This window comes from Oryx dammah, unplaced genomic scaffold (assembly GCF_014754425.2).
Source record: "Oryx dammah isolate SB20612 unplaced genomic scaffold, SCBI_Odam_1.1 HiC_scaffold_23, whole genome shotgun sequence".
Taxonomy (NCBI): Eukaryota; Metazoa; Chordata; class Mammalia; order Artiodactyla; family Bovidae; genus Oryx; species Oryx dammah.
In genome coordinates this window covers 110,605,985-110,622,466 of record NW_024070207.1, presented here as the reverse complement: position 1 = coordinate 110,622,466, position 16,482 = coordinate 110,605,985, and the positions used below count along the sequence as shown (strand labels likewise).

Sequence of the window (16,482 nt, the reverse complement as noted above, 5' to 3'; positions counted from 1 at the left end):
TCCAAAGAAGACATACAGATGGCTAACAAACACATGAAAAGATGCTCAACATCACTCATTATCAGAGAAATGCAAATCAAAACCACAATGAGGTACTATTTCATGCCAGTCAGAATGACTGCGATCCAAAAGTCTACAAGCAATAAATGCTGGAGAGGGTGTGGAGAAAAGGGAACCCTCTTACACTGTTGGTGGGAATGCAAACTAGTACAGCCACTATGGAGAAGAGTGTGGAGATTCCTTAAAAAACTGGAAATAGAACTGCCTTATGACCCAGCAATCCCACTGCTGGGCATACACAGCGAGGAAACCAGAATTGAAAGAGACATGTGTACCCCAATGTTCATCACAGCCCTGTTTCTAATAGCCAGGACATGGAAGCAACCTAGATGTCCATCAGCAGATGAATGGATAAGAAAGCTGTGGTACATATACACAATGGAGTATTACTCAGCCATTAAAAATAATACATTTGAATCAGTTCTAATGAGGTGGATGAAACTGGAGCCAATTATACAGAGTGAAGTAAGCCAGAAAGGAAAACACCAATACAGTATACTAATGCATATATATGGAATTTAGAAAGATGGTAACGATAACCTTGTATGTGAGACAGCAAAAGAGACACAGATGTATAGAACAGACTTTTGGACTCTGTGGGAGAAGGAGAGGGTGGGATGATTTGGGAGAATGGCATTGAAACATGTATAATATCATATATGAATAGAATCGCCAGTCCAGATTCAATGCATGATACTGGATGCTTGGGGCTGGTGCACTGGGACGACCCAGAGGGATGGTACGGGGAGGGAGGAGGGAGGGGGGTTCAGGATGGGGAACACGTGTATACCTGTGGCGGATTCATGTTGATGTATGGCAAAACCAATACAATATTGTAAGTAATTAACCTCCAATTAAAATAAAAAAATTTATATTAAAAAAAAGACTGGTTAGAAGACAGAACAGTGGATATCCTTAGTGAGCTGGGGAGTAAGTAGAAGGGCCCTGAAGGTTTCTCGAGTACAAGATATACCAGTACAGTCTGTTTGCAAAAATTTCTTGTGATCTGTGCACTTTCCTGTATGTATATGTCAACACAAAGTTAGAAAGACAGATTCTGCCTCCTTTCTCTATTTTATTCCCTCCTCCCCTCACTACTCAAGATATCTAAAAGTGGCCTTTCCCAGGCCACTGATGACCTCCCAGTAACTAAACTGCAAAGGACACCTGGCATCTCAGTTATGCCCTGCAACTGGTGACCCCTCCACCAAACTCTCTCTTCCTTTAGTTTCTAAGATTCTGCTCTAGCTCCATTCTCTAAGCTTTGGAGGGCACTCCACCGATCTCTATATGGGCCTTCTCTTTCTCTGTCCGCCCATCTCTTCAAAGTTGATGAGTCAGAGTAGTACTTAATCCTCTCTTCTTCTCACTCCAGCTCAACTTCATTAAATCTAAGTCTTCAACTCCCATTCTCTGCTGCTACTGCTGCTAAGTCACTTCAGTCGTGTCCGACTCTGTACGACCCCATAGATGGCAGCCCACAAGGCTTAAATCAGTAGGCCAATTCTGGTCGCTCCCTAAGCCTCAGCTTGGTTGTCTAACTCCCCATGGACATCCCCATCAGGTTTTTCAATTGCTACCTCATAATGAGTTCTCTTTTTCCAAAAAGCTCTCTTTTTCTCTGAGTTTCCCTACATCCTTTAATAACCTTACCAAGCCACACACAAGACACCATCAAAGCAATTCTTTAATGACACAGTGAAAATAGACTTCAAAGACAATAAGATGCGGTCACTGCTCCCACAATCTAATAAAGTTTGGATAAACAAATAATCATGCCACTTGTGATAAGTGCATTACCAGACAAAGGACAGGAGTAACACAGAAAAAGGAATAATGTACCACAACTGGAAATTCTGGGGAACAACTGTAGAGAGAAAGGAAAATCAACAATCAGAAAGTTTCTGCCTGCCTTCCTGTCTTCCTTCCTTTTTTTTAAAACAAAGTCACCCAACTGATTGATGTTAAGACTCAATGTCACTAGGAACAGTCTCTGTAAAGAGTGACAAAAGAAACAGAGGTTTGGATCATAAGGATGATTTCTCACTCCACACTACAATCTTTTCAGTTATACTCATAATTAGCTACAATCTATGAGTTTCCCAGGTGGCTCAGTGCTAAAGAATCGGCCTGCCAAGCAGGAGACCTGGATTGGATCCCTGGATCGGATCCCTGGATCAGGAAGATCCCTTGGAGAAGGAAATGGCCACCCAGTCCAGTGCTCTTGCCTGGGAAATCCCATAGACAGAGGAATCTGGTGGGCTACAATCCATGGGGTCACAAAGAGTCAGACACAACTGAGTGTCTAAACAACCACAGCTACAATCTCTAGATGGAACAAATACAAGCAACCATAAACCATGACTTTTACATATCAACATTCTCAATCCAGAAGCTCTCTTTTAATCTCAAGATCAGATGGGGTTTCAACGATAATCTACTCAAAATAAATAACCTGGTAGCAAAACTGTAGAAATAAATCTAATGCTTTAATTACTGCCCATTTTAGCTATTATATAACTAGCTGTCACATAACCTGTACACTAAAATGTGTAGCTATTTCCAAAGTTATTGGTTAACATCACTTTTGTATCTATCACTGTGGGTGGAAAATAAATGGCATTTGGGAACATTTTAAAAGTAAATGCCATTTAAAATTAGATATTCCTATGTTTACAGGAAACGAGGCACAATTATGCATTTTCTCCCTATTTGTTACACTACTTCTTTGATCCTCAATCAACCTTTTCTGCAAAAATTTCCATCTGAAAGCATTTTTCACTTAAAAACAAAATGCTTTTAATCTGATTCTTCCCAGTTGTTTAAGAGGGAAAAATCTGATAGGGATTTTTTTTTACATCTATGAAAACTGACAATAATTTTGAGGTTATTCATGTTCTAAAAAAAGAACATAAAACAAAAAATAGATTATGTAAAAGAATTTAGGGTAAAACAAAATGATGAAAACAATAAACAATTTTGCCCAAGACAGGCTGCATTGCTGTCCTTAGTAATGTGCCATAAACTGAATAAAAAATAAAGAGAAACTAAATCAGTCTGCATTCTCCAAACATCAAAAGAATATGCCTCCCCCCATAATAAGCATTCAGTACAGTACTTACATTTGATACAGCAATCCTTTCTAATCTGGAGGGTCACACACCAAACCGGTAACAAAGGCTTTCTCTTAGAAGAGGATTAGAGGGATGCAGATGATGGAAAACAGATAATTATCATAACTGTACTGTTTGACTTTTTACAAGGAAAAGTTATTTTAGCATGATTTACACTATTTTTCAAATAGGTATTTTCTCACCTCATACCCCTCAGGGTGGCTACTATGAAAAAAAACAGAAAAACAAGTGCTGGAGAAGATGAGAGAGAAACTGGAGCCCTTGTGCATTCATTATTGGTGGGATTATAAAATGGTACAATCACTAAGGAAAACAACACGGAAACTCTTCAAAAAATTAAAAGCAGAATTATTGTATGACCCATCAATTCCCCTTCTGGATATAAATGCAAAAGAATTGAAAGCAGGGCCTCAAGGATGTATTTGCACACCCACGTTCATTATTTACAACAAATAAAAGGTGAAAAGTCACCCAGCTGTCCACGGGACAGATAAATGGCTAAGCAAATGCCATATATACATACAATGGAATATTAGAACCTTAAGTGAAATAAGTCAGTCACAAAGACAAACACTGTATGATTTCATCTATATGAAGCATCTAAAGTAGTCAAATTCAGAGAAACAGCAAAATGGTGGTTACCAGGGGTTGTAGGGAAGGAGAAAATGTGGAGTTTTTGTTGAATGGGTACAGAGTTTTGGTTTGGTAACATGAAAATCTTTTCTACAATAATGTGAATATATGTAACACACTTGAACAATACACTTAAAAATGTTTAAGCTGGTAAATTTTATGTTATATGAGTTTTATCACCATAATTAAAAAGTATGGAACTTAAGAAAAATGATTAAGGTGGTAAACACCAAAAAAAGCAACCAGAAAAAAATACAATATACCTTTTCCTCCTCAAAAATAATTTTTTTCTCCAAAGTAATAACCTTGATAGATCATATCAGAACTTACTGTAACTATTTATATAACAAATTAATAAAGGAAATTGACTTTCAATGTGATCATACAGCTTTCGTTTCTAAATGCCTTCACATCAAATTTTAAGATTGTAAGAAAATGTCTCAATATATCTGAAATAAAAGCAGATTAAAAAACGAAATAAATAAGATTTTTTTTAAGGGGTGGGGGATTTGTGAGGTTTTTTAAAATATCAAACTAAAGATGTCTATATAAGTATGCCCAGAAATGAGTCTGAAAAAGATATGACAGTGGTTATATACAGGTGGTGGGATTAAGGATGATTCTTTAGAATTAACTGAATATCCTGAAGTTTTTGCAATGAATATTAATTTTATAACATGCAAGAAATAAAAATGGCTGGCTCCTGAGGATATTCTAAACAATCTGCCAGAGAATGCAAGGGTAATTCCAAATGAAAAAGAATAAAATGTTCTGATCAGATGACATTTCTGGAATAAATATACTGATCAGTGATGGCATGTTTGGAAGAAATGTATTGACAAGGTAATTAAATCTGTCCTCTTAATAATGACTATTTTGACAGGCCCTCATTTGCATGTAGAAATCTGGGAGCCCTTACACTTCAACAAGACAAACCACAATCATTTCGATCTGTTTCACAGTGAAAGGACTATAAAGTTAGTATTATAAGAGTTCAGACTTTAACCAACGAAAAGAAAAACTGTCTTCCAACTATGACAAACACAGAACTACCTTATGAGAAACTCTGAATTCTGTTAATTCTGTGCTGGGGTAACTGATATTTTCTAGTTCCTCCTCACCCACTATAAACACACTGTGATCTGAAGAGATAAGGGAAGAAAAAAACCAAGGCTATTTTCAAGATTAACATTTTTTTTTTTTTTTCAGAAAACCACCTTCTATTTTATCATTGGAGGGCAGAATTCACCACAAAATTAGGTCAGCAAAGCAAAGCAAATATGTTTCATCTGCAATTGTTTCATCTTTTAAAATAGCTACAGAATTTTGTTGAATTCACACAAAAAAATAAATAAATAAACTTGTCTGATAAACAGGAAGGAAACCTCAGAGCCAAAGAGTGAGATAATTGTTCATTCGGGCCGGTTTTGAGTCATCTGGTTGGGCTGTACTGGTTTCACAGACTTGGAACAAAGATGACATATAATTTACCATGTAGCAAATTTATTCTGAACTTCCTCATTCAGACAGAAATTTAACAGTGCTTACCTAAACCCGAATGGCATCCCAAGATCCATTCAATCTTTTCTAAGTTAAGGAAATATAGGCAGCACAAAAAAAAAAAAAAAAAAAAAAAAACGCAAGGGAATAATTACTTCAAGACTTCCCTTTCAAATGCTTCTACATTTTCTAACAACTAAAAGGATTTCCGTCTTCTAAGAGGAAGAGGTATTCTGTCAAAGTAAAGTCTATCTAGACCCAGGTTTCTTTCCTAACAGACCACTGTGTGCACAGAGAACGCTGAACTCACTGACAACTGCCCTCAACCTCATCTCAGTTATTCACAGGCTTTTTATCCTTCAAAGAAAAGGAAACTGCAAAATTCTTTTGTAAAAAAAAAAAAATCGTGAGCAAGGCTCAAATCAGCTGATGACAGTCTAGACTCATAATGAAAATCTCTGCGAAAATAAGGAACAAAAACAGGAAAAGTCAATATTTGGACTAAACACAGCAACTTTTAACAGTGCTCCCTAAACCATGTGACTCTACCAACAGGCTCAGTGTCAATATTTGCCAAGTGAGGTAAGCCATTAGCAAACAATTTAGGAAACTTCTTGGAGTCCTATCACTTGGTGTTCACCTACTCACTCATCAGTTTAACCCATGTCATCAAATGACACATGAAGCAGCGCCTTTAATGGGAAAGGAGATTCATTTCAGCAAGCACAAGAAAAGCAAGCTGTTATTTCACAAGACTGACATCTACAGAGTGGGGGGGGGGGGGAATGAACCTTTATTGTTTTCATATATCCTATTTTAAAAGACTGTTCAAAGGAATGAATAGGAACATCTGAAAAAAAGAAATCACCGTGTCTGTGTCCCAACTAAAGCAGTGAACATGTACTTGTAAACCTGTCTCTAGCTCCCACAGAGGGTTCCTCATCCTCACCCAACCAAACAAAGACATCCTTAAGTTGGAGCCAGGGAGGGCTTGGAACAAAACAAATCGCTTGCTTCAAAGAGTGAGAAAGAAAAAAAAAAAAGAAGAAGAAAAAAAAAGAGTGAGAAGGAAGTAGGAAGACAAAGGGTGGCTGTATTCAAAGTGCCTTTAAAACAATATTCATTCAAAATACAACTTACTGTCTATAGTGCTATTCTCATGAAAACACAGCTTAATATTCAAAGTTATAGGATGTCAGCATAATGAAAACTAGACAACCCTTGCTCTAAATTCCTCCTTCTACAAGTTTAAGTGTACAATGAACCAAGTTTTGAAATCCACCACACCAAATGGCAGTTCAAGGTTTCTAATAAAACTGGCATGAGGCCATGCAGCAAAAGTGAAAAATAAGTAGTTTCCAAATTCTAAAATATATCTCAAGACTGAGTTTTTTTCCTACCTGAAAATATCCATATGAAGTTTCATGTTGTATGCACTAACCATAAATTTCCACTTTAGCATTACTGGGGAAAATCAACTGATACAAACTCTTCTAATTCCTTCATTTAAAAAAATCTTTTGGCACTTTCCTGTCATATTATAAGTCAATTCTCAAGTTTTTGAAGTAGGTATGTATCATTGCTACAGAGATTTCTTGTGCATCTAACTACTTGCAGTAATTTTAAATGTACTGTACAAACAAGTATCAAAGTTCATTTCTCAGGCTCTAAGAAGTCCCAGCTAGCCTAGAAAGGACATGGGTGTGGAGTACATATACATGTAATTAAAACATTAAACCTTTAAATCATAAAAAGTCAGTAAATATGCATAGGTCTCATGGGGCAATAAATTTATCATAAATGTCAAGTGCATTATCTACTGTTCCCCATTTTGTCTCTGCTCCCCGTTCTTTTAGGGTATAATTCATCTACTTCCTCCTTCTCTTCTTCCATTGTTAGCTGCACATGAGAAGCTATTTGCATTTTCAAAGAGTGGTACAGTGTCCTGAGCAGAATTCAGTTCCAAATGAGAAGTGAATTAATTCAAGTTTGAGCTACTTTTTACAGCCCTAGGTCAACAGTGCTAACCTGAAACTCTAGATCACTTTGGTGGACAGGTATGGTGCAAAAGGGATCAAAAGTACCTTACATCGGTTTAGTGCTTGGCAGTTTACCATTCTTCCTACATGTGTTATTGCATCTAAACCTTCCAACAACCCTGTGCCATATGAGGGGCCTGTTACTGTCCCCACAGCACCTTGATAAGGGGACTTGGGGAGATAAAGAAACCTCATTAAAGTTGCTCAGCCAGAAAACAGAAACACAACCAGAACCTGAGCTTGTGCTTTCTGACTGCAGCCTGTGGTACAGAGCAGTTTTTCCTTCTCCTTTGTGGTCTACCACCCAACATCTTTGAAGGGTAAGAAAGGAAGAATATTCAGTTAGTTCTGCATGTAAATATGTTTTTATGTGAGCAAAATGTATTCATTATAATTCCTCAAGGAAAGTTCCCTCAGAGATACTTAAACTGTAAGGGCAAAAAAAATCTTTATTTCAAAATATGTGACATTTAATATACAAGTAAAATAAAGTTACAGTACTTCTTTTCCAATTTACAGATGATTTTCCTTTTCCATTTATCAGTGTAATTCTCCCCTCAGTTTATATTAGTAACACACTATTCATGATAAGAAAATTTATTTCAGAAAGACAGGCAATAAAGGCATTACATCAAGACCAAACAGTCACAAAGCATATGCGAGGTAATAACACCTTTATAGCCAAGGATACGGTCACCTCAGGCCCTTCTGAGCAGTGAGCTCCGAGTACAGGTCACATCTCCGTCCCACAGGAAGGAAGTGACATAGACCAGCTCTCACTAGGCTATCTTCTGGCCCTTGAGGCCCTTGATGATTCCTTTACCTTCAGCCCACATCTCCTCTCAGGAAAACTCCACCTTCCTGGGTTCCATGTTAACTGATTACTTCCATGTTAACTGATCACCACCTCTAATGTCCACAGAAACTTCTACAAGTCCAACCTATTCAAAAGCAAGTTATCATCTCTTTCAAGCCAAACTCAGCCTTCTTCCACTTTCCCATCTCATTCAATAGTTCTAACAGCCACTCAATTTTCCAAGCCAAAAGCCTGGGCAGCATCCTGAAATTCTCCTTCTCCCAACTCTGCCATATCCAGTCAAATACCAAGTTTTGACATTAAAAAATAAATTTGGAAAGTCCCAAGACTGTGCACCACCATAACACTACCATAGCAGCCTCCTATACAAGACACCAACTAAAAGGTATTAACAGCTCATGTCTACAGAGCACTTACTTTGTACCAAACGCTGTGCTAAACTCTGGGTCTGAGTTAATTTAAATCCACACAACAATGTAAGGTTGGTACTAGTCTTCTGCAGGGGGTGGAGGGGGGAGGTGCTGCACCAACTGGCATGTGGAATCTTAGCTCCCTGGCCAGGGATTGAACTTGAGCCCCCTTCATTGGAAGCACAGAGTCTTAACCACTGGACTATCAGGGAAGTCCCAGGTTGCAACTAGTCCTATCCTTTTACAGATGAGGACAAAGCTACAGAACACTAGTATCTCACCCCAGGTTACACGGTGAAGCCCAGGTTTTATCCTGGCACTGAACTTTCACCTGTGTCCTTGCATGAGCTTTTTCTCTCTGCTTAAGAAGGCTCTTTCAACCTTGTCTGCCCCATTTCAAAGACCAGGACCAGAGCATGTTCTCCTCTACCAAGTCTCCTGATGCCCCCTGCTGGTGCTTGTTCCTCTAAGTCAGTACTTCTCAAGTTTGGCTACACGCCCTACAAACTAGATGCCTAGAGCTCAACCTGAGATTCTGATGGCATTGGTCTGGTGCAGTCTGGGCACAGGGACTTATAAAAAACTACCCAGTGAGGGCTTCCCTGGATGTCCAGTGGTTAAGAATCCGCCTGCCAATGCAGGGGACACAGATCCGATCCCTGGTCTGGGAAGATCCCACATGCTTGGGGCAACAAAGCCCATGAGCCACAAATACCGAAGCCTACACTACCGAAGCCTGTGCTCCACAAGGAGCCTCGGATCTCCACAACTGGAGAAAGCCCTTGTGCAGCAACAAAGACCCAAGGCAGCCAAAAATAAAAATAGACAAAATTTTTATAAAACTACCCAGGTGAGTCTAACATGCAGTCAAGGTTGAGAACTACTGCTCTACATTTCCCTGACTCTTACATCAGAGCACTTGTCCCAGTGCATCCAAATGAAATATCCCTATCTGTGCCACTGATCGCATCATGAGCTCCTAAAACCTAGGTTTCACAGTCACCTGAGGGGCTTTTTCAAAACTAGAGGTTCCTAGACCTCACTTAAAAACTCAATCAGATCCATGAGCAGTACCTTGGAGACTGTCTAACGAATAATTCTGCTATGTGGCCAAATTTGGGGATTCTCCCCCAGGTTAAAAAAAAAAACAAAAGCGGGTCGTTTCATTTACACCTGGCAAGGTACAGTACAGTGCTCAACTCATAGATGAACTAACTGTGATAGACATATGTGCAATGAATGAAATCTAGTAACATGAATCTGGAGACTGGGTGTATGAAGTCAATATTCAAGCTTCTGGCAGCAGCACCTGGAAAATCTGCTTCCTGCAATAGAATGTAAATACTGGAAAAAAGTGAAAGTGTTAGTCACTTAAGTCGTGTCTGATTCTTTGCAACCCCATGGACTAGCCCGCCAGGCCCCTCTGTCCATGGGATTTCCCAGGCAAAAATACTGGAGTGGATTGCCATTTTCTTCTCCAGGGGATTTTCCTGACCCAGGGATCCAACCTGTGTCTCTGGCATTGCAAGCAAATTCTTTACCATCTGAGCTACCAGGGAAGCCAAAGCACTAAACACTGGGCAGCTTTTCAAACGTGTTTTGTAAGCCACCAGTGCCCCCTACTGACTTGAAAATGGATAAGTAAGTAAGTAAGTAAAGTTGCTCAGTCGTGTCCGACTCTTTGCGACCCCATGGACTGTAGCCTACCAGGCTCCTCCCTCCATTGGATTCTCCAGGCAAGAGTACTGGAGTGGGTTGCCATTTCCTTCTCCAGGGGATCTTCCCAACCCAGGGATCGAACCCGGGTCTCCTGCATTCCAGGCAGACACTTTAACCTCTGAGAACTGACTTGAAGATGGATAGCTAAACCAAAATAGTGGTTAACAGTTTCAATATTTTAATTGTATATGCATATAACATATGGCATCACCGACTCGAAGGGCATGAGTTTGAGCAAGCTCCAGGAGTTAGTGGAGAGGGAAGCCTGGCATGCTGCTAGTCCATGGGGTCACAAACAGTCGGACATGACTGAGAGACTGAACTGAACTGATACACATAACCAGCCACGCAAACTTTACTTTTTCCATCAACACCTATATCATCAACTTTTCTGCCCTCCAGTCCTAGCTGACACAAGCTGATAAACCTGATCAGTCCCTACCATTTGCTCATCCCCACTCCCAGGCTGCAATCATAAGAGAGGGCTAGTAGCAGCTCTCAGCAGAGCCTTCAAAGCCTCTCACTTATCTTTTTTGCTCTTTGGTCAATGCCTCTTCCAAATCTCACCACGCTCATAAAATCACTCACCTGGAAAACACCAAAAAAACCATTCATTTCCCAATTTGCCTCAGTTTTTGCTATTCAAATTATGAAAGGAGACAAGCAGCATCTAAATCACCCAGGAGCCTGTCAAAAAAAAATGGAGACTCTGAGGCCCCCACCCAGACCTCTGGGATCATAATCTGCATTTTAACAAGAGGTCGCATGCACATTGAAGTTTGAGGAGCACTGGTCCTCACCTACTAGATTTGACACCTCCATTAAAAAAAAATTTGTTTATTTATATACTTATTCGTCTGCATGAGGTCTTAGTTGCAGCACTCAGGATCTTCGTTTTGGCCCACAGACTCTCTAGTTGCGGTGTGCGGGCTTAATTCCTCTGAGGCATGCGGGATCATAGTTCTCCAACCAGGGATTGAACTCACGTCCTCTGCATTGCAAGGCAGATTCTTAACCACTAGACTACCAGGGAAGTCCCAACACTGACATTTATGACAAATAATTTTCTAAGTAACTCCTGCTATTGGGTTGGCCAAAAAGTTCATTCAGGGTTTTCCTATACCAGCTTGCAGAAAGACTCAAACTTGTTGGCCAACCCACTATCTTGAAGTAAAATTCATCACCCAGCTACACATATGTGTTTTGTGTATTAAGTCGCTTCAGTATGTCCAACTCTTTGCAACCCCGTGGACTGTAGCCCATTAGGCTCCTCTGTCCATGGGATTCTCCAGGCAAGAATACTGGAGTGGGTTGCCATTTCCTCCTTCAGGGAATCTTCCTGACCCAGGGATTAAACCCACATCTCTTATGTCTCCTGCATTGACAGGCGAGTTCTTTACCACTAGCGCCACCTGGGAAGCCCTACACATATAAGTCCAAAAAAAGAGACCAATATATTGATTTGATGGTAACACAATGGAGAACGAAAAGGAAAGATATATAAGCATTATATTTCAGCATGTTCAACACAACTAAAAGATGTGAAGAACAGGGACTTCCCTGGCAGTCCAGTGGTTAGGACTCTATGCTTCCACTGCAGGGGGCACAGGTTCAATCCCTGTTTGGGGAACTAAGATCCTGCATGTAACATGGCATGGCCCCCCCCAAACTTTTTAATAAAAAAGATGTGAAGAACCAACCAAGTTTCTAAAACATACCCAAGGCAGGTGATACCATCTAGTTGAGAAGCAGTGGTCTATCATCACTGCCATCCTTTCCCTACCATCTCACAAGTGGAAGGGACTATCTCTCCTCCTTTTCAAAGCTGAGGGATTCTCTTTTGTAAAAGTTTCTTCCCTATGTTCTTCCCAAGGCCATGGAGTGTGTGTGTTTGCGTGCATGCACACTCAGCCACGTCCAACTCTCTGCAACATCATGGACTGTAGCCTGCCATGTTTCTCTGTGTACGGAATTTTCCCGAGGCCATAAACACTGCCAAATCTTGAATACTGTAACAACCACAAACAACTCTAAAATCGTGACCAAACATGTCCCTCTAATTACTATATTCTCCCTACTTCCCTTGACAGTCAATCTTCTAAATTGCATTAATTCATCTTTCAGTCACCAACCCATATTCATCTAGTTTTCACTTCCACCAGTAAACCTACATGTATAAAGATCACGAAAGTCTTCCAACCAAATTGCCCAAATAAGTGAACACTTCTCCAAACCCATCTAACTCATCTTTCTGTAACAGACATTGCTGCTGCACATCCAGTTTCCAGTGTCCCATTGTGTTCATGGATTCATTTCTCTCCCAAGTGATTAAGGCAGAGTTACCCCATCCTGAGCTGATTCTGTTTTGTCTGCATCAGGTCATGCCATTCCCCTGGCACTGGCTATTGGATAAGATGCAGACACCTGACATAAGCTGATCCAATCAGATTGAAGGAAGAGTGTAATCCAAGCCTGAAGTTTTGTCCTCTCTTGCTCTAGTGGATGAGAAAGTGTGTATTACTAGTAATCACCTTGCAAACTTAAGGGGAACCAATCTTACTGCGGAAAGCCAAGAAAAGAGATGGGGACCTTGAAGACACTGTTGACCCACTGGAATCCACCCTTCCTCTGGATTTTGTGAGATAATTTTCCTTACTGTTTATGCCATTGGGTTTTCCCAAATTGAAAGCATCTACTCCTTGGAAGGAAAGTTATGACCAACCTAGACAGCATATTAAAAAGCAGAGACATTACTTCGTCAACAAAGGTCTGTCCAGTCAACACTATGGTTTTTCCAGTGGTCATGTATGAATGTGAGAGTTGGACTATAAAGAAGGCTGAGTGCCGAAGAATTGATGCTTTTGAACTGTGGTGCTGGAGAAGACTCTTGAGAGTCCCTTGGACTGCAAGGAGATCCAACCAGTTCATCCTAAAGGAAATCAGTCCTGGATGTTCATTGGAAGGACTGATATTGAAGCTGAAACTCCAATACTTTGGCCACCTGATGCGAAGAGCTGACTCATTTGAAAAGACCCTGATGCTGGGAAAGATTGAGGGCAGGAAGAGAAGGGGATGACAGAGGATGAGATGGTTGGATGGCATCACTGACTCAATGGACATGGATTTGGGTGGACTCCGGGAGTTGGTGATGGACAGGGAGGCCTGGCGTGCTGCAGTCCATGGGGTGGCAAAGGGTCGGACATGACTGAGCAACTGAACTGAACTAAACATCCCTGAACTTCCCTCTCTTCATTTTCTAAATATCACTCTTATGACCCTACTTCTACTTATCAAAAGTTGCTTTTCAAAAATTTCTGGCCTCCCCTCTTCCTCCTCCTGACATTTTGGTATCCACCAAGGTTTGTTTGAGCTTTTCTACTAAAAAAAAAAGTTTCAACAATTTCAGCTCCCTTTATCCTTTCCTTGATACAGCAGAACTAAGTCAGTGACACTTTCCCAATGGAGTACCACTGCTGCTGTTCCCCAACTCAATCAGTTGAGGAACTCCTGTCTCTCAAAACTTGCCTCGTCTGAAGTCCCCAGGGCTTCCTTGCTCTTTTGTGTCACAGACCTCTTCAGCAGTCTGATGAGCACTTTGGACCCCTTCTCCAAAAAATGCTTCTAATTGCATAAAATGCCAATTACAGTGCAGTATAATTGTTTTTAAGACCAAAAATCTGATACAGTAATGTGTTTATTAGCTCATTAAATAAAAGTGAGTCTTATAACTACTATAATTTTGATGTAATGATGAATATAAATGATATTTGGAGACCTGCAACAACTATAACGTGATATGACAATGTTTGTGACATGCACTGGTCCTACTGACTTCGACCGGTGACAGGTACTGCTAATACTACTGTAGCTTGTTGCTGTAGTAGCTTGTTAAATGAATTGCTCCCAATGAACCCTATGTCCTCACATCTATGCTCTGTGTAGTCCCCCACCATACTGACTCTGGGTTGGCCATGTAACTTGTCTTGACATCAGCAAATGTGATGCAAGCAGGTGTTCATGCCTCAGGACAAGCCTTCTTGGAAACCAGTAACCATGTGAGGAGGCCCAAGATAGCCACACTGACGGGCCCCAGGTCCACAGATACGGGAGAAAGGCCACCTTGTAGTCTAGCCACCAGCTGAATTTATAATTGCCCAGCCAACCTATAGGTGGTGAGAAATAAAAAATCATTCTGGTTTTATCCAAAAATGGATAACTGAAACAGTTACCTACATTCATAACTGAAGGAAATGATAAACTTCACCAGATTAGTGAAAAAGATTATATTTTCCCATCAAAGTTCAGGGACCCCCGAATTCTACCCACAGACACTCTGAGGGAACGAGATCCACAGGTTGAAAACTCCTAGGAGAAGGCAATGGCACCCCACTCCAGTACTCTTGCCTGGAAAATCCCATGGACGGAGGAGCCTGGTAGAGGGCAGTCCATGGGGTCGCTAAGAGTCAGACACAACTGAGTGACTTCACTTTCACTTTCATGCATTGGAGAAGGACATGGCAACCCACTCCAGTGTTCTTGCCTGGAGAATCCCAGGGACAGACGAGCCTGGTAGGAGGCCATCTATGGGGTCGCACAGAGTCGGACATGACTGAAGCGACTTAGCAGCAGCAGCAGGAGCAGTAAGACAGATCCTACTCTCCTTTTTACTACCACAGTACATTAATAACAATATAAACTGATCATAGCATATCCTTAGTTGTTGCAACCCTAAAACTGAGCCAAACTCCTAGCACATAAGTGTTTCAACACAAATTTATGAAATGAATGCAAGATGCTTTTGTGATCTGTTGTTCTAACTAAACTGTGAGCTGCCTGAAAATAAAATAAAAGCAAATACTTAGATGTCACTCCTATGTGCCAGGGCCTCTTCCAAGTGCTTCACACCTAATGTATTTATTCTTTTTAACAACCCTACGAGGTAGAAGCTGGTTCCCCAATTTCACCAACAGGAAATCAGGCACAGAAAGGCCAAGTGACTTGCCCAAGGTCACACAGCTGGAAAGTGGCAATGCCACAAGTGGAAGGCCAAATTCATGGTCTGATTTTATACTGTCCAAATGCCCCCAAAGCACATCGCAGCTCAATAAAACATTTAAATAGTACAATTCTGACATTTCATTAGCACTACTTTACGGGTGCACTGCTTCAAGACTCGATTTTGTAGACTCCTTTCTAATAGCTTGTGATTTGTTTTTCGTGATATACAAATACCATTTACTCTTTTTAAAGAACAATGCCTTCATATTAAAATGCAGATTTCCGAGACAGTCTTCACTGTAAAAGTCAACTTCTTTCAAAGGACACGAGTTCATAAAATGGAAAGAAAGAAGTCAATCTGTTCATACTATATAACGTTTGCTGGGAGGGGGAGAGAAGTTCCAGTTGCTCCTTCTCACCCAGCCCTTCCCAGGCCAGCTTCTCCAAAGGTGACCCTCCCCCATTCATACTGCAGGTTCTGAAACCTGACCTTGCCAGGCAACCAAAGCCGAACCCCGCAGTGCCCTGATGTGGCCTAACGTTCCTAACGAACCCAAGAGGGGACCAGCCAGAGGGTGGATACTTTGAGGGGTACTTTAAAATTTTAAGTGTTTTATTCACGAGAGCACAACCCAAAAGGCCCCACCCAGCCACCCCAGGTCTCACGCCTCCGCCCGGCAGCCGCTAGCTCCACGCGGATCTCTGAATGAACAGCCAGGCCCGGACGCAGCCGGCCCAGAGGCGGGAAAAACCTCGGGACGAGCCGGGCCTGGTCCCCGGAGAGGCCCACGAGAGCGCGGAGAGGGCTCCGGGCGGCCGGGAGGGGGCGGTGACAGCTGTGACCCGGCTCCACTCTCTCACCTTGAACATGTCGCTGGCAGCGGCAGCTCCGGCGGGGTCACCCCAGCCTTGGCCCCGCCCACTACAGAGAGAGGCGGCTACGGCAGCCGGATAGGGCCCGATTCTTCCGACCGCAAATGGGCCGCGGTGCGGGTGACGGCCGAACAGCCAATTAGGTGCGGCCAAGGCTTAGCTCGGAAGCCGGGGTCTGAAAACCGCGTTGTTGAACTGCAGCGCGTGGCGCCTCAGGCGGCGAGCGAACGCAAGCCCCGCCTTCCGGAGGCTCCGCCCCTGCGCCGGCGGTTGCTAGGCGGCGGGAAAGCGCCCACTCT

At 41.7% G+C, this 16,482-nt stretch overlaps 1 protein-coding gene across 4 annotated transcripts in view; it reads right to left on the bottom strand.

Moving 5' to 3' along the window:
* The window catches only part of APOO (apolipoprotein O), a 56,244-nt gene extending 39,812 nt beyond the window's left edge, over positions 1-16,432 (bottom strand). For 2 of the 4 annotated variants that reach the window (XR_005725523.1, XM_040266653.1), the window contains exon 1: positions 10,901-10,942. Coding sequence is in view for 2 of the 4 variants with exons in the window: in XM_040266653.1 (XP_040122587.1) it covers positions 10,901-10,927 (27 nt within the window). In the remaining 2 variants the exon portion in view is untranslated. Of the gene's footprint in view, positions 1-10,900; positions 10,943-16,171 lie in introns of those variants that run through there. The other 2 variants (XR_005725524.1, XM_040266654.1) reach the window with 2 other exon arrangements.
* Between the last annotated feature and the right edge of the window lie 50 nt (positions 16,433-16,482).